This window comes from Ovis canadensis, chromosome 26, assembly GCF_042477335.2.
Source record: "Ovis canadensis isolate MfBH-ARS-UI-01 breed Bighorn chromosome 26, ARS-UI_OviCan_v2, whole genome shotgun sequence".
Classification (NCBI taxonomy): Eukaryota; Metazoa; Chordata; class Mammalia; order Artiodactyla; family Bovidae; genus Ovis; species Ovis canadensis.
Genome location: NC_091270.1, coordinates 54,298,838 through 54,326,808, shown reverse-complemented (window position 1 = coordinate 54,326,808; position 27,971 = coordinate 54,298,838). Strand labels below are relative to the sequence as shown.

The 27,971-nt window shown below is 39.5% G+C and overlaps 1 protein-coding gene across 12 annotated transcripts in view; it reads right to left on the bottom strand.

Annotated features, from left to right (window-relative positions):
* The window catches only part of PSD3 (pleckstrin and Sec7 domain containing 3), a 589,734-nt gene that overhangs the window by 211,419 nt on the left and 350,344 nt on the right, over window positions 1–27,971 (bottom strand). For 8 of the 12 annotated variants that reach the window (XM_069572780.1, XM_069572779.1, XM_069572782.1 and 5 more), the window contains 4 exons: window positions 20,349–20,543; window positions 20,135–20,215; window positions 18,367–18,479; window positions 15,527–15,585 (listed from right to left, as the gene is read on the bottom strand). In XM_069572780.1, the coding sequence (XP_069428881.1) occupies window positions 15,527–15,585; window positions 18,367–18,479; window positions 20,135–20,215; window positions 20,349–20,543 (448 nt within the window). Of the gene's footprint in view, window positions 1–11,793; window positions 11,909–15,526; window positions 15,586–18,366; window positions 18,480–20,134; window positions 20,216–20,348; window positions 20,544–27,971 lie in introns of those variants that run through there. The other 4 variants (XM_069572790.1, XM_069572791.1, XM_069572792.1 and 1 more) reach the window with 2 other exon arrangements.

Here is a 27,971-nt window from a genome sequence, read left to right as displayed (position 1 = left end):
GGGAGTATTTAAACAGAACTTAAAAAGCATACATCTGCCTGAGAACAGAGTTACCTGTGTGTCTTCAAAGTCACCGCTTCTCACTTCCTTTTCCACAACTGCCCTTCTGCCTTAAAACATGAAACAATCTGTCCAGTGCTTGCTAATTAATTTTAACTTTTGTTTGAAACCTTGCCTCTTCCATCAGGAAGGATAGCATAGATAGTCACACTTAGAGGAAAGACTGCATAAATGTTTTAACAATGAGAACTGGCTTTGCCAATTAATGTATTTGGCAGATATTTCCTATAACTTGAATAAATTGCAGCTGCAGTCCCAAGTTTTGGTGGAAATTTATTTAAAGCACAGAAAGTAACCTTAATGGAGAATACTGTTTCCTAACATTATATTGAAAAAGACAATAGCTCAATTTTCCCTTATCAAGTGTATCAGACCAAACAGGGTGCCACCTAAGCTAAAAACTAGCAAGTATGATCAATAGTCATTTTGATATGATTTGGCAAGGCTTTTCCGGGATATGATTCAAGGATTTGAGAAAATGAATGAATAATGACTAGGTAAAAAATTCTTTTCCAAGTTAGGTGGTTACAATTGTTTGCTTTTAACAAAATTAAAAACGGACATAATTTAATCATCACTTAAGAACAAAAATGTTTTTTTAATATGTGATTTGATAACACTGGGGCACTCTTTCTGCCCCCTTCTGATGTCTGTATCAGAAGCTTTCTCTATCTCTTTTATACTTTAATAGAACTTTATTACACAAAAGCTCTTAGCGATCAAGCCTCATCACTCGCCCGGGATTGAATTCTTCTCCTCTGGAGGTCAAGAATCCTGGCGTCTTTTATGGTTCAGCAGCAACTTTTCATCTTGGGGGCTCATCCGGGATCCTTGAGGACAAGGTAAGGATGCTTGGAGCTCTAGCTCTTTGTTCTCCTAGTGAACATGTTTTCTGCTGTACCTTACTAACTCTATAGTGTGCTTGTGTGAATGAATGACACGCTCTGCGTGAAGCAAGTGAGGAGCCCTGCTCTGCGGTTCCGCGGTGACCTCATACGGCTCATGGCAGAAACCTGTCGGGGGTTTATGCCGACTTGTCAGGGGACTTCCCTGGTGGCTCGGACGGTAAAGCGTCTGCCTACCATGCGGGAGACCCGGGTTCAATCTCTGGGTCAGGAAGATCTCCTATAGAATGAAAGGGCAACCCACTCCAGTATTCTTGACTGGAAAATCCCACGGAGGGAGGAGCCTGGTAGGCTACAGTCCATGGGGTCACTTAGTGGCATTATCTGTTTTTAATCCTTACAATGTTAATAATGATAAAACTTGTTTTAGAATGCTTTATATTGAAACACCTGAGTCTTTTGGTAATAAGAAACTGAAATTTTAATCTCAATTTGTGTAATTTTTGTTAAAATAAGTATCAAATAAAGCAATATCAAGACTCCCAAATATAAAAACATGTTATACAAACAAAAATAAAACTATGGAAAAGTAGACAAAATCACAAATACCAGGAGCAAAAAAAGAAGATTTTAAAAAATATGCCAGTAAGTTACCTGTAAGTGTCAATATGTCAGTTATAGAAGTGTCAACTTACTATAACTTTTAAAAAAACACCAGCTTTATCAAAATGTAATTCATATAACATTCATTCTTGTGAACAATACAATTCAATAATTCTTAGTATATTGTTAAAGCAGTATGGCCATCACCCGTCTAAACTGAGACCATTTTTATCACCCCGCAAAGCCGCTCCATATCCACTAGCCGTCACTCTTAGACCTCTCTCCCATCCTCATTACCCATTCTCTTGAACACCAATAACAAACTTCTTGTTTACTAAGCCCTGCGGAGCTGCCTATGCAGGACATGTCACATAAATGGAATCATACAAATACAGTCTTTTATGACTGGCTTCTTTCATTTAGCACAGTGCTTTCAAGGTTCTCCCATACTGTAGCATTAACCAGTATTTAACTTCTTTTTATTGCCAAACAACATTCCATTATATGAACATACTAAATTCTGTTTATCCATTCAGAAATTGGTGGCTACTTGGACTGCCTCCACATTGTGGCTCCGATAATATAGCTAAAAATATTTGCACACAAGTTTGGGTGCACTTGTTTTCATTCCTCCTATGTGTAAAACCAAGGAGTGGGATTCCTGGGTCATATGGCAACTCTGTGTTAAATCATTTGAGGAACTGCAGGCACCAGTTTACACACCCACTAAAAGCGTGTGAGAGTTTCAGTTTCTCTATATCCTCTCCAACACTTATCTGTCCTTTTTATTTAAGCCAACCTAGTGGGTGTAAACTGGTGTCCTGGGCTTCTGATCTGGATTTCCCTAATGACTGAGAAGGCAATGGCAACCTACTCCAGTACTCTTGCTTGGAAACTCCCATGGACGGAGGAGCCTGGTAGGCTGCAGTCCATGGGGTCAAAAAGAGTCGGACACAACTGAGCGACTTCACTTTCACTTTTCACTTTCATGCTTTGGAGAAGGAAATGGCAACCCACTCCAGTGTTCTTGCCCGGAAAATCCCAGGGACGGAGGAGCCTGGTAGGCTGCCTTCCGTCTATGGGGTCACACAGAGTCAGACACGACTGAAGCAACTTAGCAGCAGCAGCAGCAGCAGCAGCAGCAGCAGCAGCAATGACTGGTGATTTTCAGCATACAGTCATGCATTACTGGCCACACGTACATATTCTTTGGAGAAATCCTGATTCGAATCCTTTGTCCTTTTATTATTATCTTTTATTCTTGAGTTGTGTCCTTTATATATTCTTGACACAAACTCCTTATTATATATGTACTTTGCAGATACTGTCTCCTATTATGTGAGTTTTTCTCATTTGATGGTGTTCTTTGAAGCAGAGGAAATTTTTAATCGAGATGATATTTCAATTTACTTTTTTTTTGGTTGCTTGTGCTTTTGGTGTCATATGTAACCAATTAATGTCAAATCAATCCAAAGTCACAAAGATTTACTCCTATGTTTTCTCAGAGATGTTATACTGTTAGCTCCTACATTTAGATATTTGATCCATTTCACATTAATTTTTGTACAGAATAGCAAAGAAAAATCTAAATTCATTCTTTTGCATATGACTATCCAGCTGTCCCAGCACCATATGTATTCTTTCTCCAGTGAGTGGCCTTGGCATCCTTGTCAAAAATCAACAACCTGGAATGCAAGGGTTTACTCCTTAACTCTTAACTCTATTGAACAGATCGAGATGTTCGGTCTGATGCCACTGTAACACTCTCTTGACTCTCACAGCTTTGTAGCAAGTTGTTTTCACCTCTGCATTCTTTTTGTTATGGTTAAAAAACACAAGCAATTTACTATCTTAATGGTTTTTACGTGCACAGTTCAGTAAGGTTATGTATTTTCACACTGTGGTGAAACAGATTTCCAGAGCTACTTCATCTTGCAAATCTTAAACTCGATATAGCTTCCCATCCACCTCCCCTCCACCTTCTGGAAATTATCATTCTACCTTCTGTTCTAAGGACTCTGAATAGTTAGATAACTCATGAAAGGGAAATCATAGTGTTCTCAAAGTTTGTCCATTCTGCAGCATACGTCAGAGGTCCCTCGTTTTTAAGGCTGAGGATTTCATTAGATGTAGACTACGATTTTGTTCAACAGCTTATCCACTGATGGACATGTGGGGTGTTCCACTTCTCGGCTTTGTGAAGTACTGCTATGAACATGGGTATGCAAATATCTCCTTGAGATCCTGCTTTCAAATCTTTTAGATATATAGCCAGAAATAGGATAGGGGTATCATGCGCTATTTCTAATTTTTTAAGGAACTGCCATGTTACTTTCCATAGGGGCGCACCATTTTACAATCCCACCAACAGCATACAAGGATTCCAGTTTCTCCCTGTACTTGCCACCTTCTGTTATTTTGCTTAAAAAAAAAAAAAACAGTAGCCATCCTCATAGGTATGAGGTAGTTTTGATTGGCATTTCTCTGACAATTAGTGAAAGTTGAGAATTTTTTCATATGCTTCTTTGTTATTTGTATAATATCTTGAGATAAATGTCTAATTCAAATCTTTTTCCCTCTTTTTATTGGGGTAATTAATTTTACTGTTGTTGTAGAGTTGTAGAAGTTTGTTACATATTCTGGATATTAATTACTCATCAGATGTAAGATTTGCAAATATTTTCTCCCTTTCTGTAGGTTGTCCTTTCACTTTGTAGTGTCCTTTTGTGTACAAAAGTTTGCAAGTTTGATGTAAGCCCATGTGTCTACTTTGAATTTTGCTACCTATGGTTTGAATGTCAGAGCCAAGAAATCATTGCCAAGTCCAACATTATGAAGCTTTATCTCTATGTTTTATTTTCATAGTTTTGTCATTTTAGGCCTTTAATCTACGTTGAGTTAATCTTTTATACGGTATAAGGGTACAACTTCACTTTCTGCTTTGGATGTCCTTTATTCCCAGCACCATTTGTTGAGACTATCCTTTCTCCATTGAGTAGTCTTGGCACTCTTGTTGAAGATCATTAAAAAGTATATATACAAGAGTTTATTTGGGGCTCTGTATTGTATTCCATGTGTCTATTTGCCTGTCTTTACACCAGTATCACACTCTTTATTGTAGATGTGTAATATGTTTTGAAATCAGGAGGTGTGAGTTCTCTAGTTTTGTTGTTTTTCAAATCTGTTTAGGCTATTCACAGTCCCTTGAGATTCCATGTGAATTTTTGGATGAATTTTTCTTTTCTGCAAAAAAATGCCATTGGGACATGGATAGAAATTGTAATTGAATTGCAATAGCAGCTTATCAGTTTTCTGTGGGGGAAGAAAGGTCAGCTAGCATTTTGAGGATGACTGTGTTGAATCTGAAGATCACTTTGGAGAGCATGGCACTTTAAACTAAGGGTTCCAATCCAGTACCATTAAATTACTTTCCACTTACTTGGTTTCTTTCAACAATGTTTTGTAGTTTTCAACGTCAATGCATTCATCTTAGTTTGTTAAGTTTATTCTTAAGTATCTTAGTATTTCTGATACTGTAAACAAAACATTTAATTTTCATATTGCTCATTGACAGTATCAGCAATGCAAATGATCTTTGTATATTCAACTTTTATTCTGCAGCCTTGCTGAACTGTTTTTTAGATTCTAATCATTTTTTTCCTTTTGTAGATTCCTTAGGATTTTCTATATAAAAGATCAAGTCTTCTGCAAACAGAGAAAATTTTACTTATTTCATTCTAATCATGATGTGTTTTATTATTTTCCCTTGCCTACTCACCCTGGATAAAATCTTCAGTATGTGGCAAGGGTAGACACTTTTGCCTTGTTTCTGATCTGGGGCACAAAAAGTCTTCCAGCTTTTCCAGAAAGTATGATGTTAGCTGTGAGTTTTTCATAAATGTTCATTTTTAGGAATTAATGAAATTCTTTTTTATTCCTGGCATATTAGATATTTTCCCTTTAGTTATAAAATGGTGTTGGATTTTAGCAGTGCTTATGTGTTTACTGAGATAATCATGGCTTTTCTCTTTTATTCCATTAATAAGGAGATTAGATTGATTTCCATATGTTGAACCAATCTTGCATTCCTGTAATAAATCTCAAATGGTTAGAATATATAGTCCTTTTTATATACTGCTAGACTATGTTTTCCTTTTTCTAAGGATTTTGAGTCTATATTCACAGGGCTATTCACAAAGGATATTAGTTTTCTTGTGATAGTTTTGTCTGGTTTTGGTATCAGGGTAGTATAGTCCTCATAGAATGCTTTGAAAAGTAATCACTCCCCTTTTATTTTTTTCTGAAGATTTTGTGAAGGATTTATATCAAAGCCTCTGTAAATGTTTAGAACAATTCACAAATAAAGCCATCTGGCCTTGGGCTTTTCTTTGAGGGAAGTTTTATTTATTATTAAGTCAGTCTCTTTATTTGCTATAGGTCTATTCAGATTTTCTATTTCTCCTTGACTCAGTTTCAACAGTATTTATCATTCTAGGAACCTGTCCATTTCACTTGTGGGATCTTTTGTTAACATACAATTGTTGATAGCATTCTCTTATAATCCTCTTATTTCTATAAGCTAACTTCCTGAATGGTCAAGGTTGTTTATATCTGCAACTTACTGTCCTCCTCTGCCTCACTAGTAATTCTTCCCGGTGAGGTCTAGGAGCAAAAGCAAACGGTCAGATCAGTCCACTTTGCATCTTGCTGACATCTATGGTTAAACAGTCCCCAAGTCTTTATGCTATTTTTATCAGGGAGTCAAAGGAAAATGGTCTTTGTCATCAAGAAACAGTCCTTATAAGTACTTATGAGACCTTGTTATACCAATGTGTATCAGTTAATTTGAAAAACTATTATTCAAACAAATACTGTCAAAGCTCACTCTAATCACTGACTTTGTATCCTAACAGTTCACAGGCATCATGGTTCTAGCCTTGTTTTCTTTTCAAGTTGAATCATGACTTTGGGAAAGAGGAGGCCTGCTCGGAAACAAATGCTGGCAGTTGCATGCCAAGGCAGGACTTTCATAAAACTTTCTGATATTCTGAATTCTTTCCCATTAAATGAATAAAGCACAGAAATTTGAAAAGGCCTCCTATGCACTGAAAGGCACAAAATTATTTTTTGGAATCAATACAGTACTTCCAATCAAATCTGAGATGTTCAAAGAATGTAAATCTGGAGATCATATCTTTAAAATCTGGAGGCATTTTTAATCAAACTTAAAATGGAGAAGCCACAAAAAGAATTCTATCTGAAATCCCAAAAATACCAGTCAGGCCCGAATCTTGACAATTTAGCCAATTAAGGTACTATCCTTAATGAGAGAAAATACTAGTCAAAAAGTTAAAAAAAAACACACAAAAACCCAGACTGGGGGTTCTCACTCCCAGACAAATTTAAGGTTATTCTCCCAAAATGACTAAATAGTCATTTTAAAATATATTTTCTTAAAAATAAAGAGCTGTTTTCTCCATTTGTTTCCTTTTAGAGATAAAGTATTTGATGAATGAAAAATGTAACTTGGATGTAAACACGTTTCTCATTTAGAATGTTAGGTAAAAGGATCCTCCTCAGCCTTACCTACTATGTTTAGAAAGGAAGTAGAAGGTTTCATAGACCAGGGCAAGAGTCTGGAAGAGACAAGTTTTGTAAATTTCTGTCAGGGATCAGATAAGAAATATTCTAGGCTTTACAGGCTGTAAGATCCCTGTTACAACTACTCAACACTGTCATTTTAGTCTGCAAATATGTGTGACTGTGTTCAGGAAAACCAGCTGGACTGTGGGGCATAGTTTGCAGGCCCTTAGTCGATAAGAAGGGCTTCCCCAGTGGGTCATTGGTAAGAGAATCTGCTTGCAATGTAGGAGACACAGGTTCAATCCCTGCGTTGGGAAGATTCCCTGGCGGAGGGCATGGCAACTCACTCCAGCAGTCTTGCTTAGAGAATCTCACAGCAGAGGAGCCTGGTGCACTAAGGCTCCACGGGGTTGCAAAGAGTTGCACACGACTGGAGCGTCTGAGCATGAGGCTGCAGGAAAATGGAAGGAGGCAGCCCTGGTCCCGAGGACGCATCACGGGTGAGCAAATGGGTCAGGCATCCGACACACTCTGGACTTTACCTTCGGGTTTATCCTCTGCTAAAGTGGTGGCATTTTTTCCCCACCCCAGCAGATAATCAGCTCCGGACTTCAGAGGTAACTGAGAGTGAAGGAGGAAAGGTAAGATGGAGAGTTTCTTTCTTAGCACTGTCTTAGGCACCACACAAGCTACAGTCCAAAACTGTACGTTTGGACTTACAGCCTAAGCATGACCACGGCTTTGCTTTGAGCCCGCTTCCTTGACGCTCGGAGAATGCAGCTCCAGCCAAGACCTGACCCTCACTCAGGCCTGAGGGTGAGCTGCTGCTGAAGTGGCATCTCGACTCTGCACTCACCAGGAAGCAGCCCACAGTCTACACTCTGGCCGAAAGGTTGAAGAATTAGCAAAGCAATCCTCCAATTTTTCATTTTTAATAGTGTAAAGTCCGGAAGCTTTCTGGAAAACATGCTTTCGGAGAAACTGAAGGCTCTCTTGGTCCATTGGTAAAATCTGGCTTCATAAATCTTGAGATATTAAGACACAGCAGGCATACCCTCCCACATGGCAACGCCACCTCCTCCAGCATGTTACAGTAAGTGCTGAAAGAGCACGCTGCTGACTTGGTAATGGCTTCAGCTCTGGAGCTCTGCTGAAAGCTGCTTCTTGGCTTGGGTTTCCTGTGCGTCTCTATCAAACAAGCTTAACTGTGTTCTGCTGCCCTCAGGTGTCCAGTTTTTAGTGCACACAATTGGCTGGCAAAACAGGATCCTTTGCAAATTTACAAATCAGGAAGCTGTAACTGTGATATTCAAAGTACTCGTTCATAAACCCCAAACACAAAGCTAGTGTGCTAAAAGTTCAACCTTTAGAGATACCTGAAATATTACTGGGATTTCCCCCAGCACTTCTATAATACATTGCCACTGAAAAAGGAGCCAGAAATAGCATGAAGAAAAGAAATATGTATGGCAACTGAGAATACTATTATAACACAGTGATTCTCAAAGAACGGTTCAGGGATTCTGTTCAGGGTATCCATGAAGTCAAACCTATTTTCATAATAACTGAAAATTATTAAAAACATTTTTCAGTCTCTCTCATAAGTTACAGTGGAGTATTCTAGAAGCTACCTGACTTGTGATATACTGTGACAAAATGCGGAAGCAGAGAATCTAGCAGTCTACTATTAAACCAAACATGAAAGAGAGTTTCAAAAATTTTTAAATGCTTATTTTTTCACTAAATTTTGTTTAAGTATAATTATCACTCATCAGTTCAGTTCAGTGGCTCAGTCGTGTCCGACTCTTGGTGACCCCATGAATCACAGCATGCCAGGCCTCCCTGTCCATCACCAACTCCCAAAGTTCACTCAGACTCACGTCCATCGAGTCAGTGATGCCATCCAACCATCTCATCCTGTCGCCCCCTTTTCCTCTTGCCTTCCATCTTTCCTAGCATGAGGGTCTTTTAAAAAGAGTCAGTTCTTCACATCAGGGGGCCAAAGTATTGGAGCTTCAGCATCAGTCCTTCCAGTGAATATTCAGGATTGATTTCCTTTAGGATTGACTGGTTGGATCTCCTTACCCAAGGCACTCTCAAGAGTCTTCTCCAACACCACAGTTCAAAAGCATCAATTCTTTGGTGCTCAGCTTTCTTTATAGTCCAACTCTCACATCCATACATGACCACTGGAAAAACCATAGCCTTGACTAGACACACCTTTGTTGGCAAAGTAATGTCTCTGCTTTTGAATATGCTATCTAGGTTGGTCATAGCTTTTCTTCCAAGGAGCAAATGTCTTTTAACTTCATGGCTGCAGTCACCACCTGCAGTGATTTTGGAGCCCCTCAAAATAGTCTCTGACTGTTTCCATTGTTTCCCCATCTATTTCCCATGAAGTGATGGGACCAGATGCCATGATCTTCATTTTCTGAATGTTGAGCTTTAAGCCATCTTTTTCACTCTCCTCTTTCACTTTCATCTAGAGGCTCTTTAGTTCTTCTTCACTTTCTGTCACAAGGGTGGTGTCATCTGTGTATCTGAGGTTATTGATATTTCTCCCGGCAATCTTGATTCCAGCTTGTGCTTCATCCAGTCCAGCACTTCTCATGATGTACTCAGCATATAAGTTAAATAAGCAGGGGGACAATATACAGCCTTGACATACTCCTTTCCCGATTCGGAACCAGTCTGTTGTTCCATGTCCGTTTCTAACTGTTGTTTCTTGACCAGCCTACAGGTTTCTCAAGAGGCAGGTCAGGTGGTCTGGTAGAAGTATATTATTCATTTAATTGGTTTATTAATGCTATTTTAAAGTGATTCAATAAATTTTCTAAATCATCAACTTTAGTTTTTAATACAGTAAATATTAACAGATATAAGTAAAAGTTTTTTGGTGGCCCTCAAAATATAAGAGTATAAAGGGACCTGAGAACAAAAAGCTTGAGAATTATTTAGTAGCTGGCTTTATTACTGCTTCATAAAAATTAGTTTCTCTAAAATTTGAGAAGATAAAGGAAAAGACTGTTCTCATTATTAATTCAAAGACTGATCTCTGCTTCTAACATGATTGTCTAGAAAGACAGACGTTAAAGTAAATAAGAGGGTCAGAGGTCGGAGGTTCCTATCCCCTTCCTCATCCTCATTCCCCATCTTCCCCAAACTATCTGCGAGAGGAAAGAGCCAACCCTGCCTTAATAAGAGTTCAGTCTGCTTTCCTTTATCAGCTTGTACTAATCATCTGTGCAAATGTGAAAACACATCCTGGTAAGAAAGAGAAGGGTGGAGTGGCTGAACAATGTATCAGTGAGAGGATTTGAGGTCCCTAAATGAGCCCCACTGACTCAACTGGAAAGCTACACCCGCTGTGTTTTATAAGTATGACCCGATTCTAAGAAAAGTAGAACTACCAAAAAGAAAGAGAAGAGGGTAGGGACAGGGAGGAAGAAATGCAGGGAAGGAAGATGGGAAGGGAGGCTGTCATCTTGAGGAGTGAGGAAAGCCAGGAAGACGCCCCCGTGCGTGATTGATTCTGACGCACTTAAGTAAGGATTCCTACTAAAATTCCAGGCAGTTGCCAGTCTGAAGTGATAAGAGCCTGGAAGAGTCACTGCGGCTGCAGAGTCCAACCGGAAAAGGAAGGACGCAGCACCAAGGGCTGTAAAAGAGGACTCCAAGGCGAGGAGGCTTACTGGAGATAAAGATCACCCATGGCTGGAGGTCCACAGAGGGACAGGGGTCAGATAGAAAAAGAAACTGCAGCCAGGGCTGGCTCTCCTGGAAGAGGGACCGAGGAAACAACGCTGCAGGGACACGAAGAGGGGTCCGCAGAGACCACCGCACCACAGGAGGGGGCAGATGTCAGTTACCAGGACGACAACCGCAGGCGCCCACAGAGGTTTCCTGAGGTGTAAAATGACTACCTAGCAACCTCACGGAGATCTGTGCTGCTCCTGAGGGTGGAGAGACGAGACAGCACGACATGAAAAGGAAAAGCATTAAAATTCTTCAACTGCAAGTCTTACAACAGTCATTTTCCACTTCTGATAATAACCAAATATTTATTTAACCCAGCCTTCAAAATTTCAGTGTCCTAGAGAGCCCATCTTTGAATTATCACAATTATTCACACAGTTTACAAATTGAAACATAATGAGTTCCTAAGATCTATCTCCAATGGAACGACACAACTTTTTGACATTATCCTATCACAAAAGCTATACTGTATTCCTTGACTTCTTTCTTTCCTATACCAGTACAGTGTCCTTGCTGTGGTTTTACCCCTTATCTAACCCATAACTCAACCCCTCAAAAAACCAGCAAGGTCCTGCCCTGTGCAACAAACCTGAAGATACTGAGCAGCAGGCCGAGGATCCCAAGGACAGAGCATCCGCAGGCGCCCAGCCCAGACAGGCTCCAGAAGGACCACGTCCCACTCCCCACCCCCATGCGTGGTGGGGGCGGGGTGGAGTGGGGTGGTTGGGGGCCTGGCTCTGCCAGAAAGCACAGACACACTTCAGATAAAAATTGTCACTGAAAATCCCGAGCCGTGGTGTTAAAGGGCGGATTTGTCGCAAAATCTTGATCGACAGCAATGCCCTGGCTACTGCCTCTGACCATGGCCTGACCTGGGCAGCACTGTCTTGTGGATTGCTTCCGACCTTCAGCTGAGAAACTGGCCAACTCCTATGCTTCCACCTACCCCACTCTCTACTGCATCTCAGGTCTTCTTCTGAAACTTCCTCCCATTTCAGGGTCCAGTCCTCCCGACCACTGTCCCAGCCCTGCTGCCTGTCTTCAGTCTTGGATTCAAGAGGCTGGATTTTGAATATGAATGGAGGACAAGAGAGATACTCTAAGTTAATAGAGCAGACCTGCAGAGTAGCCCAGAAAAGGAAAAGGTATGAATGTATTCTAACAGGATAAATCATTTTATTCATACTATTTCCAATAAAATGCAAGGCTTTAAAAAATAGAGTTTCAATTCTCTGCTTGTTGATAGTAACAATACGCAGTACAACTTGTCCAACAGAACAAGAGAAAAATGAATGTTTACTGTTTTGATAGAAATTGATCTGTATGTACAAAAGTCTAACCCACATACAGACTTCATAGACGAAGGGGCATTTAAAAAAAAAGAGATTACTTGGCAAAAGTGACCACAGTTAGAAAATACTTACTTAAAAGGTTAGTAAACCACTTGCAGGTAAGTAAAAGTAAGTCCATATTGTTGGTATAATAATGGGAAAAATCATTCACATTTTTTAAAGTAGGTACAGAGGGAATCACTATTCTTTAGTTCCAATGAAATGACTATAACATCGGAATGAATTTCTCCCAAAAATACTGTATATATTGCAGACTGCTTTCTGCAGCCCACTTAGTGAAATGTATGTAATTAAGAGACCCCCTCCCCCAGTACTCCTCCACTGCAGCACCTCAGATAGCCCTCACCACCTCTGTAGGCAACCTGGCGAAGGGTGGTGAGCCTACCAACACCACTCGATCTGACCTCTGATCCTTACCCAGATGGCAGCAAACTTGGAGTGGAGCATGAACACTAAAGTGCTTGTTTAATGACAGAATAAACTAGAAAAGGGGAAGCTGGGAAAGCATTCCAACATACAGCACGGTATTAGACTCGCTATGTTAGTACACCTTCCACCATTTCATTAGTAAGATTAGCAGGAAGAACAAAGGCCCACGCCAATGTGTTTTCAACACGTCATTCCATGGCACAGGAAGATTCCCAATCAGTGGCCTTAAGAGAACCTCCCAGGTTACACCTTCCCCACCGAGAGCGTGAGCGCAGGCTTGTCTCAGCACTGCTTAGAAAGGTCATGCTATTACACTGCGGTTAAGACACAATGGCAGGGAAGAAAAGGGAAGTGGATTATTAGTTCATTCCCAAGAGGATTACTCTGGCTCTGGACTAAGTAATGAGAGGTGAATAAGGAGAGGGTGAGAGGTGGAGATATTAGAAATAATTCACTTTATAGTCTTTATGAATGATTCACTTTCATAGGAGCCATGCTAGTAAGTCAGACACTGCCCCATAATTCAGGTAATCATGATGCAAGAGACGCTACATCCAAAATTATGGATTAAAAACTTACCACCTGGAAGGAAAATTTATTTTTAAAAAGAAACCAGAGGAGGAAAAGAAGAGAAACACATTTTCACACGGTTAGTTTCTATGACAGCTACTATATATTCAACAGTCTTGTAACAGTATTCATTGTATACAAGAATTAAAAAGTCTAATATACAAAACTTAAATGACAATCTCCAATATGGAGCATACACTTTTAAAAACAAAGCTGAGAACAAATAATCACTAAAAACATGATTTTGAAGATACAGAGAGATTTGTATTTATCATTTTCTCCCTCATATGTAATTCTGCCACTATAACTAGTTGTTAATTATGTATGATTGGCATATATCAAGATATAATACTAAACCATTCCTTTATACAAACTCTCTCTTATATTCCAATTGCCAAAAAGAAGTGTGGTATATCACTTAATCTCTTTTCAATTCCTTAAACATGGAAGATGAGCGAATCCAAGACCTGGGGTTCTGAACCCATGCACAGGATACCCCAGGGGGTCCTGTTTGTGTATCAAGCGTGTGGAGTTATCTGAATAAACAACAAACCTCACACCTTTATTTAATGCTATGTTTCAAATTATTGTGATTAATAAGATACATGTTTATTTGAAAGTGTTATTAAAACAATATTAGCTTTTTAGAAACCAATCCAGTTTTAACAGAAATGGTTGTAGTAGTTTATTAATCGCTAAGTCATGTCTGACTTTTGCGACCCCATGGACTGTATAGCCTGCCAGGCTCCTCTGTCTGTGAGATTCTCCAGGCAAGAACACTGAAATAAGTTGCCATTTCTTTCTCCAGGGGATCATCCCAACCCAGGGACTGAACCGGCATCTCCTGCACTGGCAGGCGGGTTCTTTACCACTGAACCACCAGGGAGGCCCCCTTAATAGAAACAAATGCCTGCACCTCTGGCTACTTCTCCAGAAGTTCTATGACATATTCAACCTGGAAAAAAGAACCACACTGTTACTAGATTCTTTTCTTCTTTCTCACACATTTTCTCAGTCTGAACAGAGTAAATACACAAGTATGGTATGTGGCTAGGACCGCAGGACAGCCGATGTGAAGAAGATCCCCGGCGCTGGGACCCACTGGCTTAGGTCAATGTCACGTGTGGACAAGCATAATCAAAGTGTCTCCTTCAGCTGACAGTCAGATTAAGAAACTGAGTGAGGGGAGAAGGGGGTCACAGGATGAACAGAGGAAAGCAGTGAGAGCCTGCTTCACTGGTAACAGGAAAACAGAGGCTAGGACGGCATGCTGGCTGGCCAGCCCCACGCCAAGCTGAATTAATGTCAGACTCTGACACTCACTTCAAGGCTCACGCTGTGGGAATGAATCCCAGTACCTTCATTTCCACAAGACATTTTACTGCCCTGTTAAACTGAGGCTTGTCCCCCTCAGTCCATCTTAAGGACCCCATACAGCTCCACTTGCCTTTCTTAAAGAGGAGAACAAGAAAAGGAGTTATCCTTTTTCTTGTTTACAATAAGGTGTGACCTTTTGGAACAGAAGAACAAATTAGGGCCATTATCTAAGTTTTAGTTCTTTTAATGTGATTTCTTAATTGCAAGGTAAAAACCATATGCCAAATCAAGGGATGATGTTAGACTAATTATAAGAAACATGATTTTATCTTCAAAATAAATGGACGTGGGACTATGAAATAATTTTTGTGCTATGTACATGTTGATCTATCTATATTTGATCCATATTTAACTAAAACATTTATTTTCTCTAATGTGAACAATTTAAGTGAAAGCTAAAATTCCACTTCTGTGAAAGGTGAAAGTATAGTTATAATCATAAATTTAATATGTTCATCCTATACTTTAAGTAGACTATATTGACATTTCAACAAGCAAAAGACCAGGTAAGCTGAGAGGTGTTTGAAAAACTCAGCTCTTAACACTTGCTACTGTATTTAGTGAAAACATAGTCAACACTTTCAGATCTAACTTAACATCCTCTTTCTGCAATCCTGTGTCAACCCTCATAGCTAACCAAAACACAAAACCAAAACCAAAAGTAAAAGCGCTGTCTCTGCCATCTAGTGGACAAAGAAGATAACAGACCACACGCATTACAGCTAGAACAACTCCAGACACGCAGACAATATGGTACTTATTAAAATTATGCTCAGTGCTAGCATGTAAAAAAGTTGTTTCTTTTTCCAAAGATTTATGTTTACCTACCTGCCGTGTAGAGAATGAGATAAAAGAACGCAGAAAGTAAACATGTATGAACACAAAAGCAAAGATAAGCCCAGGAAATTCTGGAGCTTTCTCTGTAAGACAGCTCCACACCCCTACACTTACATGGCCATGGAGATCTGTGTTAAGAAGCATCATTGCACAGGTAAGGCAATGGACTCCATCTAATGGAAGAGAGACAAGGACAGAAAGCATTAATTCACTAGCTCCTGTTGGACCACTCAATATTATCAAAACAGCATACCTATGCTTAGTTAAGAACCTATGAAAACACAATCCTGTGGCTAGGCACAATTAATCATATTCATTTGGGGAAACAGAAAATAGAGAAGAAAACGTTATTAAAAGAATCTCAGTGCACCGACTGGAACTCTACTGGTGATGAAGTCAATTGTTCCTACCTCTGGAGGACAATTTGACAGAAAATGCCTAAAGCTTTGAAACAGTGTCCTTTGACACAGCAAATCTACTTCGGGGACTTCATATTAATACTCATGAAATAAAAGAACTACCCAAAATACAAGAATATCTAAAGGAAGCTTGCCGACAATGGGAGTGAGTGAATATGACCCACCTAAGACACAATTCTGTTACATTGACGTCATTAAAAATGTGGCCCAAGTACACACATTGAAATGGAAAAAGATATTTCACAATAATTATATCCAGTATGATTCTATTTAAATATAATACATCTAGAATGATCTATAATATAATATTAAAAGACATCATTATTTCTGGATAATAAAATTATAATTTTACTCTTTTTACTTATGGTTTCTCAATTTTCTATACGATATGGAAAAGAAAATAAATTATTTAATACCGTTATTTTTGAATCTTATTTTCTAGAAACAAAGTGAATTAGGAAAGAAGCAAAAGGTAAAGAAAACCAAGATGTGCATCTTCCACTGCTTACCCTTTGGGTATTAGTTCTCTGGCTAAAAACATATAGACGGGAATAGTTATCCTCTCACTCGCCAGTCCTCTAAGGCAACATTTAGGTTGACTGGCCCAGGATACAACTGATCAGACAAAAGTGAAATACTGAAATAATCACTGAAGATGTAAAAACTAACTATGTAAAGGAAATAAGTTAACCAAACCAGCAAGACCATTTCACACTTACATGGAAACATTACTTTCTCTTTTTATTTTATAAAGGGAAAGAAAAAGCACTATTGTCTCCCTGCAATTCTCAATCCAAGTATCATACAGCAGTTGCACATAGGAGAAACATCTTATTAATTTATACTAAATGTACAAAAAAGTTTGTCCAACTGCTGAATTTATGAATTAAAGATGCCTCATTTTCCAAAATATGCCTTTGAGTTCAGTAGGTGATTTCTCTTAGTAGAATATCTCTAAGCAGATGCTGCTAAATGCCTAAAAGTTCATTTATTCCAGTATTCTAAATACATATAAAAACAAGTTCTTGAAAGTATTTATAAAACTCTGCAGCCAACTCTCAAATATCTTTATCAACAGCCAACTGAGTACACAAATCCATAGTCCCTGCTTCACTTAGGAATGTCAGTATCTTCTTAGATTTGAAGAAGGTTCTAAGAAAAACAATTCACTTCTATACCTTTTATTTTCTTGTCAAGACCAACAGTGATACAGTGAATAGATGGTCTTAGCAGAATCAAAAGAATAAAGGAAGACAGTTCCCATTTTACAGAAAACAATATGACTTTAACAATCAGACGATTAATTTAGCTATAGCCGGCAGGCCATAGGCAGCAGGAGCCATCACTTTCGTCAATATAAAGAACACCAACTCGTTGTTAACTGGCACACAGAACTTAAGAGACAATCATAATTTCTAGGGCATCCGGTCTCAATGACTTAGTCTAGAATTCTTAAGTTTATGAAAGACACTCCAATTTTTTTTTTTATTTTAAACCCTGAAAGCTTGGCCTTATTATAAGAATTGAAATGGAGAAATGATCTCTCTTCATAGAGTATATCAAAAATTTAAATAGCTTAAAGTTGCTCTTTAAAATAGTAAACACAAATATAGGTCATTAAAGTCATAAACCTGAGTCAGTGGGCAGTGTTGTAAAAATGAATGCCCAAAGAAAGCACTAGAGATAGACACCACACACTCCAGTGAGATTTGCAAATGTTTCTGGAACTAACCATAAAACTACACGTGCACTTCATCAAGAAGCTTAGAAAATCAGGCGTATGGGAAGAAGAAAGAGGAAAGCTAGCATTTCATTTTGGAGAAGGCAATGGCACCCCACTCCAGCACTCTTGCCTGGAAAATCCCATGGATGGAGGAGCCTAGTGGGCTGCAGTCCATGGGGTCGCGAAGAGTCGGACACGACTGAGCGACTTCACTTTCACTTTTCACTTTCATGCATTGGAGAAGGAAATGGCAACCCACTCCAGTGTTCTTGCCTAGAGAATCCCAGGGACGGGGGAGCCTGGTGGGCTGCCATCTATGGGGTCGCACAGAGTCGGACATGACTGAAGTGACTTAGCAGCAGCAGCAGCAGCAGCAGCATTTCGTTTATTACAATGTGCACAGACATTAAAATCTCAGTGACAAACCATAAGCGATTTAAAGAAAGCATACTGTCATACTATGGACATGGAAAATACAGTGAAACCACAGGAGTAAAGGACATCAAGCAGTCATTAAATATCATGGTTTTTAAAGAATATCTGATGACATGAGAGATGCTCACCATGCAAGGGAAGAAAAGTAGGAAACAAAATTCTGTCCTGATTCCAACTTGACATAAAATATTTTACAAATAGACTAGAAGGAAGTAAATCAAACTGTTAACAGTTATTTCTAAGTAATTGGACATAACTTGATGATTTTCACTTTCTTCTGCATAATTTTCCATATTTCCCACAATAAAATGCAACCTTTATGTTGAGAAAAATAGCCCTTGTTATAAAAAAGTAATTTAAGCTTTCCATCAGATTACCTTGTGAAGCAATGGTATCTGGGTTACAGTAAAAATATCTATTGGAGAAGTGTACTAAAACTCTCTCTCGTTCTTGGGTTTCTCCCACAAGAGAAAATGCTTTAAAGAAATACCTAAAAAAGAGTTAAAAGGGAAAAGGTGAATTTTTAGAAAACGTGACTATACTCTGTTTGACAGTTAAACTTAATTCATATAAAATTAAGAAACTAATAATACAAAGTAAGATATTTTACAGTGATGCTTTAAAAATCACTAGATGGTTATTCAACATAAATGTATACTGATGTTAATATTATAGGAAAGGTCGATATAAAAGATGACAGAGCATCAGCATGGTGGCCAACACATCAAAAAAACAGGCTTGGGAAGGTGAGTGATTCCCACACATGATGTCAGGAAGCCATTTTTAAAGACGAGTCAGAAAAAACTAAGGAACGCTGAAGTCTGGATGCATAACCACGGGATCTATGTCTTAAAACTTGACAAAGATCACAGGGTTTCTTTGTCATTTTGTTACTTGATGGTAATCACCACTGACCCACTATTAAAATTACAATTATACTGTCTTATGCACAGTAGATATCTGCTCATTTTATTTTGCCTATTATCACCATAGACTATCTTTAACTTGGTACATGCGGAAGAGATTGGAAAATAAAACCCTAATTTATTTTTTAAATTAGGAATGTCAGTCTAGATCAGAGTCACTAAGAGTATGGTCTATTAGAGATGTATCCAGGACTCTCGCTCGACAAAGTACATGCACTGCCCTAAACATGAGATGAGACAGAAAAAAATTATTTATAATGTCCTCAGAAAACCTACTTTTGAAAGAAACATATCATAAACCATTATTTTGATGATGAAAATGTTGCTGTCTTCCTTACTTGCAGTTAATCTAAATTATATTGACCTAACTTTAATGTCTCTTAAACTTCTTTTTATAAACCATGTGAGAAAGCAAAGCAAAAATACAGATCTTTCCCCTACCTTTACTTGTTTTCATCAGAAAACCTCTAAGTACCCCTGATTCATGCAAAGAGCCGGAGACTAACACACTGCTCTGCATTCTCACTTCACCTCCCAGGCTTCAGTTTCCTGATCTGTAAAACTAGAGCGTTACCCAAGATGGTCTCAGAGCTCCTCCAGGCTCTGACACACCACAGAGTTTATAAGATTAAATGCGGCCTGGGTTTTACCTTCAGCTGTGCTTAGAAATTGACAGGACAGTACGGTGTGAGACGTGAGGGTCAGTGTGTCTCCAAACCCATTTGAACAGATCAGCTACAAGTAATAACTGACTAAAATAGTTTTACAGATAACTTGCTGCTGATTGTCCTGATACTGATTTTTATCCCATTCATTAGGTAATTTCAAAGTACTCTTTGAAAAGGCTATTCGGCTATTGTAAACAAATAATTAGAGAAAAAAGTCTTTAATTCTGCAGTCTATAAACTATGCCTTTAAAAAAATTTGATCATTCAAAAACCCAATTCCCATAGATTCCATTTCTCCAAGCCCTACTTTCCCAGCATCCTTTGCTCTGTCATATACTTGATGCAGAATATGGGTTCATGTATAATTTCACAAAAACAATACATTTTCCCCACTTTCCACAACATTTACTCTCCATAATACACTCTGAGCTAAGGTCACAAAGTAACTGTGGGTCTAAAAAAGTAAAAATCAGACTTTACCTTCAGCACATCATTTTCTATTCTTAGAATTAATTATTTAGAAGCAAAGAACAGGCGATGTTTAATCATACCTGAGAGATTGATCCAGTGTCATTCCTGTAAAATCAAAAAACTTCAAATATTCTTCCGCAACTAGTTTGCTAAATTCATTGCTGTAAGAAAACAAAATAGACTTGGTTATTAAAATTGAAGCCACCTGAACACACACACACACACACACACGCGCGCGCGCGCCTGCACGCTTATAAGGATGCACTCAGACACCAGCCCTGGAACGGAACGTACTTCTTGCCTAGGTGCTTTGCCACGTCCGACCTTTTGAACCTGTCGAGTTGATAAAGGCGCTTGGCCAGCCTTTTGGCTGCTTCGATGTTGCTGCTGGTACAATTACTGAGACCCCCTGAGGCTTCCTTTTCCAGAATTTCAGTGCTCCCCATTTCAGAATGAGCCTCTAGCAGAGCTGTCTTCACCCCAGCATTGCTGTAAGAATTGATAAAGAAGGAAACAAAATAGAAAAGATTGCTCTTGTGTGGCAAAAAGGAAAATAGCTGAGGAAATTATCACGATATTGTAGAACAAACGAAAAACTATTTTAAACGATATACCTTATGCTTAATTAATAAAAATATTCTCAGTTATACTATTTTGACATACTAGAGAAGTGATTGCTGAAACCCTAGATAAGTAGTTCTCAAACCTTTTGGTCTCAAACCTTGATATTCTTAGAAGTATAGAAGACTTCAAAGACCTTTGTGTATATGGGTTATGTCTACTTATACTCATTGCATGAGTAATTAAAATGGAAAAATTCAAATATTCACTTAATAATTAAAAATCCATTTCACAAATATAGACAAACATATTTAATTTAAAATAACTATATTTTCTAAAACAATAGCATAAATTGTAAAGAGACAAGCAACAGAGATTTACATCTTTTACATATTTCTTTAATGTCTGATGCAGCTGGAAGACAGCTGGACTTCACAGCCACTTCTACATTAGATCATCAATACATCATTGTGGCTGAAAATATCAAGAAAATCTGGCCTCCACAGAAATAGAAAAATAGGGAGCACTTTAATATCCTTAATTGTGGATATTGCTTTTTGACATGATGCCAAAATAAAACAAGTGGTAGTTTCTTAAAAGTTAGTTGTAATATACTGATAGAATCTAAACTTGTATCAGTGAGTTTTTTGTACCCTTACATTAAAAATGTCCCACACTTTGAATGCATCTTACCCAGGCATGATTCTGCAACAGGAATCGGTCAATTGAAGAATATTTGCTGACACATTTCATTATTTAAAAAAGAAAATCCCATTTACTAACATTGCCACTAACATCCTCAGAAAAGTTGCTAGTACTGGGAAGCTGCCAAACATGGTGGTAGATACAAGTTTTCCAAAATTCTAATTTTTTATTGAAACTTAAATTTTATCACTGGCAACAACAACAAAAAAATGACAGTTGTTTTCCTTAAATAGGCTCACTCCATTAGTTTTCAAGAAAATGTTTGCCAAAGCCAGTTTATCAGTTAGACTTTGAAAGAAAATGGCATTTCCATGAAAAAAGTGACTAGCATAAAGCTCACAACTCAAACTACGTGAATGCTTTTCCTAGAGTGCTTCAAGTAGAGTTTCCATTTCACAGCACGTGAAATTAAATAGCAGGTAGCCAAGGGCTGAAAAGTAATTAATTGGCACTGCTTTACCAAGGACATCATTAGGTGAAACCGGCCTGCATTTTTATTCTGAATGCACAGCTGCTGCTGCTGCTGCTGCTAAGTCACTTCAGTTGTGTCCAACTCTGCGCGACCCCATAGACGGCAGCCCACCAGGCTCCCCCGTCCCTGGGATTCTCCAGGCAAGAACGCTGGAGTGGGTTGCCATTTCCTTCTCCAATGCGTGAAAGTGAAAAGTGAAAGTGAAGTCGCTCAGTCGTGTCTGACTAGTAGTGACCCCATGGACTGCAGCCCACCAGGCTCCTCTGTCCCTGAGATTTTCTAGAAGAGTCTGACACCTGGACCAGCATGGTGCCACTGCCTCAACTGGCACTGGGGCTTCTATCACTGCTTTTGTTCAGTCAGTGTGTATCAACTTTAGTATCAACAGAGTGAAAGAGGAGAACAGTGCTGCACTGTTATAAAAATATAATTTTGGCCTCACAAACCCACTGAAAGGGTCTCAGGAAGCTGCACAACCACGCCGTGAGAGCCTCAGCTCTCGCTGGTGCCACAGCACACACTATACCACCAGCATTGATAACGCTGTGATTCCTAGACCTTCATTTTGACATCTAGCAAAGCAGAGCTACGCCCGTGGTAAACAACTGTGCTTAAGGAGCCTTCCAGCACACTTACTGTGGACTCTAAAGCAAAAAAATTTTTTTTTTCTGTGAAGAACCAGAGAGTAAATATCTCAGGCTTGCAGGCCGCACAAGCTCGCTGTCACACATGCTTTTTTGATTTTGTTGTTTTTTCACAGCCTTTCAGTGATGTAAAAGCCATTCCAGGAGACCCTGAATCCTAGTCTGCATTCCCCTGCCCTACTCCACAGCTCTTTAACTTGTCCTGAATTATAAGCAGAGAATCACAGACTGTCCAAACCAGGACAGTCTGAGAAGGAAACAGAGATGGTAAAATCATTAAATACGTGGTTGCAATTGTTACAATGTGGGGAAAAAGATGTTACCAAGAGAAAAAAAAAAAAAAACTAGTTGTAAACTTACAAAAAATCCTTATAGCAAAGGGAAGACATTTTTAAGCAGAACTGCTCAAGCTCTACCTTGGCACCCATCTACCTAAATCACAGTATCCCATGCCGCACTGACCCACCAGCTACGTGGTAGCTTCTGCACAGCCGGCAGTAGTCCAAGGAGCGCCTGGGGCTGCAGGGTTCCGGCGCCCCCAGCCACTGCCGGACGCGAAGAGGTCACTGTCCCTCTCAGCCTCTCGCCAAGCCCACTTAGCAAGCACTGCACAAGTCTTTTACACCCAAACCATGTGAAATTTCTGTTCAACACATCAGCTCACACACTTCAGACGCGACTGTGGAGAAGCTGGAAGTTCAAAGTGGAGGTGTGCAAGCCTGCGCTGACTTCCTTTACTGTAATCATTGATAATAACGCTTCATTTTTCTAAAGTCAAAGTCAGATGCTAAACCATAGTCCATGCCAAGACAACAGACACAAATGGGAATCCACCCAGGCAAACCAAGACATTTGGTAACCCTCCCTGAACAATCAGTCACCTTAAACAATTTTCCAACAGAAGGACCCATCAATTAAAATAAATTGCCTTATTACAATAAAATCTTCACGTAAATACATTTAAGTATTGTTTTCATCGTAAACCTTCCTTTATAAAGCTCACGTTACCAAATGGTTTTCTGAAATGTATCCTACCAGACAATTGAATTATTTAATTATTATATACAGCAAACCTGTAAGCAAATTCACAGAAAATTATTTCTTTTAAAGGTCACCTCACCCTTTGTGTTTTCCCAAATAAATGGTGGAAGTGTAAAACATTTACTCTAAGAACTCTTTTATTTACAGTCAAGCAGTCTTTATAATTATGAAAAGAAAACCCCTGGAGTTGTGCCCCGATACATTCTCTTACTCTGCATATTAGTGACTGTGTAGAAGAAAATAATGTCAAAGAAAGGATTTTTCTTCTCAAATACACTGCTACTTTTTACTTCTCAGGGCAAACTCAGGGCGGGCATTTAATCACTCCATGAAAACAGCGTAATTATACTACATACGTGGTACTGCAATGATGCTGTTAGGATACAAGAGGCTTATCCTAACAAATACATCCATTACACGTACTTAAAAACACAAGAATTTTTAAAGTGCAGTATTGATCCCTACTCCGTACGTTTCTCATTTCTCATGTTTACCGCCTCTCTTCCTGACCTGGCCAGTCTATTTCACCTCATTTTCCTCACATTCACCAGGAAGAGGTAATTTAAAAATCTGTACCAATCAGAATACTCTGAATCTTCTTGAAAAAAAAAAAAAAATGCAGAGAAGAGGGAAGGAAGGAATAAAATGAAGATAAGCATTTCCAGTCCTAGATGGCTCCATTCCACCGCATTCAGAGTTAATGAGAGAACTCAAACAAGCAGAGGCTGCACTTTCTAACTCAGAAAGCCTGGAAGTGTGATGGCAGTACCGACTCACCAGCAGTATGACAGACACCAAGAGGCCATCCTGGAGCTGAGGGTGCACCCAGGCCATCCTTTCCTCCCCGGTCCTTCCCCAGGACCCTCCACCTCCCCAGAGCCACTGTCTGCTGGTTCACAGGGCTTCCAAGGACCTGGCTCCCTATGAGGTCATACTACTATGACCTCACACTCTTGGAAGTGTTTATTGTTGCAGGGTGGGGGGGGGGGGGTGTAATGCTTTTACAGTGCTAATAAAAACAGAAGCCAGAACACAGGGGCCACTGTACATCAAGAGCATAAACAACAATGGCAGCGCGGCCTTGTTCACACTCGACGAAGCAACTGATGACCCCTCTCGGCGGGGGTGACACCCCCGTTTGTTTCCTGGAATACACAAGACATTGTCCATCTAGTCTGCTGAGTGTTAGGTGCTTTCAGGAGTCTGAATTTTCCCTTCTTTGTAGCTCCCCTTTTTCTTCTTGATCAAGTTAACTTTAAATCTCCTAAGGTAAAATCCTTACTAGTCATTTAAATACAGAAAAGACTCCCCAAAGGTTCTCCCTGTGATACATATAAATGCGCGCCACAAAACAAATATGGTTATATCCTATCTCAATATCATCAAAAGAAGGACCAGATCACTGAGTCTGACCACCAAGCCTTTTCACAACCTTTTTAGCATACTAGGATTAAAACACTTCCCAAATAAAATTAATAGCATACCCAGAATTTCAAACAAACAAAAAATAGTTTTTATTGAAAGTATGTCTTGATAATTTCATGGGGCATATGGACACTAAAAAAAAAAAATCATTATTCATCTGAAATTCAAATTTAACTGGGCATCCTGATTTTACCTGATAACCCTATCTCATGAATGCCTGTTCTATCAGATTCCTTCCAGATCTATTTGGCTTCTGTGATTTAGTTTTTATTCTACTATTTTTCTATTGTTTTATCTTCTCTCCGTTGACTGTGATCTGCTGATTCCTCCCTAATGTCCTGCAAATACAAAAGGGAAACCCTCTTTTCTCTGCACTGTCACCCTTCTTCCCCAGCCTGCACACTGCCATCATGCGTGTGATAAAATAAAATCCCCCGTTTACAAATATCCTGCACAAGACGAAAGCCCATATCCTGTGGCAGGTCGGTAAGCCCCTTCACAGCCAACCCCAACTGCCCGTTTACACTAGTCACCTCCATTGCCTCTGTGTTTGGGCCACACGGAGACGTCAGCTGTGCTCTCATCCCTTTCCCTGTCCTTCCCATTGCCACTCCCAGCACCTCTACCCCAAGATCCTGTAGTCCACAAATTCTGCAAACTCGTGATCCTACCAGAGCCCAAGGGAAATAACAACTATTCTAAGAATCTTCCTCCAACTCCCTGGCTGCATTCTCAGAGCAAACCTAGTTATTTCTTTATTACAGCTCTGCATTTCCAAAGTCCCACCTCTCTCAGCTACCACTATCTTAAACTTTACTTTGTATCCACAAGAGTGGGCAGAAATTAGCCAACAGCCATCTTTTAAAAGAACATAGAACTGAGCAACCAACTGTATCCACGCCTTTCGATGTCTTCTGTGCTCCAACAGGAACAACATGGGACACTAACTTTCTATCGTGTTCAACTGCCAAATTGTGACCGACTTTTGCAACACCATGGACTGTGGCAGGCCAGGCCTCCCTGTCCCTCACCATTTCTTGGAGTTTGCCCAAGTTCATGTCCATCGAATCAGTGATGCCATCCAACCATCTCATCCTCTGTCGCCCTCTTTTTCTTCTGCCTTCAATCTTTCCCAGCACCAGGGTCTCTTTCAGTGAATCAGCTCTTCACACCAGGTAGCCAAAGTACTGGAGTTTCATTAGGTTGGTACAAAAGTAACTGCGTTTTCAGACCATGAATTTTAAATCACTATAACTAGGCTCAAACACATCATTATTAATCAAAACAGGAACCATCACAATCAACATATTTTTGCCAAGAAGAAATAAAGCAAAAAAAAAAAAAAAAATCCATGCTTCAGGATCTGATGAACTCTGGGAAAGCATTTTCTGCCTCCTGATGGTTGTGAAAGCATTTTCCCTGCAGAAAGTTTTCAAGATGCCTGAAGAAGCAGTAGTCAGTTGGCAATATGTCAGGCGAAATGGCGGATGAGATGAAACTTTGTAGCCCAATTCATTCAATTGAAACGCTGGTTATGAAACGTGTGGTCGGGAGAAGAATTGGGCCCATTCTGTTGACCCATACAGCGGCAAATGTTGCAGCTTTCTGTGCGTCTCATCGGTTTGCTGAGCATACTTCTCAGATGGAGTGGTTTCCCCAGGATTGGGAAAGCTGCAGTGGATCAGCTGGGCAGCAGACCACCACAGTGGCCGTGACCCTTTTCTGGTGCAAGTGGGACTTTGGGAAGTGCTCTGGAGCTTCTCGGTCCAACCACTGAGCTCGTCATCACCGGCTGTCACATAAAATCCACTTTTCGTTACACCTAATAATCTGATTGAGAAATGGTTTGTTGTTATAGAATAAAAGAAGACAACACTTCAATTTTTTTTTTTTTAATTTTCGGTCAGCTCATGAGGCACCCACTTATCAAGCTTTTTCACCTTCCCAATTTGCTTCAAATGCCAATGGCTGACACTGAGTTCTTCGGCAGCTTGTGTAGATCCTTGTAAGAGGATCAGATTCGATAATGCTCTCAACTGGTTGTTGTCAACTTCCAAGGGCCAGCTACAATGCTCCTCATCTTCAAGGCTCCCTTCTCCTTTGCAAAACTTCTTGAACCACCACTACAGTGCGTGTTCATTAGCAGCTGCTGGGCCAAACGCACTGTTGATGTTGCAAGTTGTCTCTGTTGCTTTACGACCCATTTTGAACTCAAACATATCGCTCAAATTTGCTTTTGTCTAGCATCATTTCTATAGTTTAAAATAAATATAAACAGCAAGTAATAAGTCATTAGCAAAAAAACACAAAGCGAGAAACGCACATTAAAATGATGTATAACATAACCACACTTAAGAACGTATTCCAATATCAAACGGCAAAGTTTAACAATGCAAAAACGCAACTACTTTTGCACCAACCTAACAGTTCAATATAACTGATCCTGAAAAGTTCCAAGCAGACTGATATCAGCAGAGGCTACCAGATACACTATCTCATTTCATACTTACTTTAAGTTTTCTAAATGTTTTTAAATTTTTATATAATTGTGATAATAAAACTAGGTTAAACAAATTAAGAAGGCTAAGGTACACCTCCTGCATTTAGAAAACAACAATGAACAGTCACCTACTTCAGTTTCATACATAAGCAAGTCAGAGGCAAGTCAGAAGAACCCCAAGGAGTAAGAGGAAATGACTCCAGTCACAAGTGGAATAAAAGGTCAGAGGGGGCGCTGTGACCATGTAGGCTGAGGATGCAGTTACCGAGGCCCGAAGCTAGCGGACTCAGGGGAGTCAGAATGAAGGCGGTCAGGGAGGGCTCTCAGGACAATCTCACGAGTGAGACACACTTAGAACCCAGAAGCATAAACATCCTCTGAGAAAGGAAAGGATGTCTGCTTGGCTTCCATTATCTATGGCACTTATTTCTCAGGAAGAGCAGAGATAGCAACTAATCTTTAAAAAAAAAAAAAAAACCTCTTTATCAAAAAAAATTTAATTTTTTTTTATTGAAGTATAGTTGATTTACACTGCTATATTAGTTTCAGGTAACAAAGCAATTCAGTAA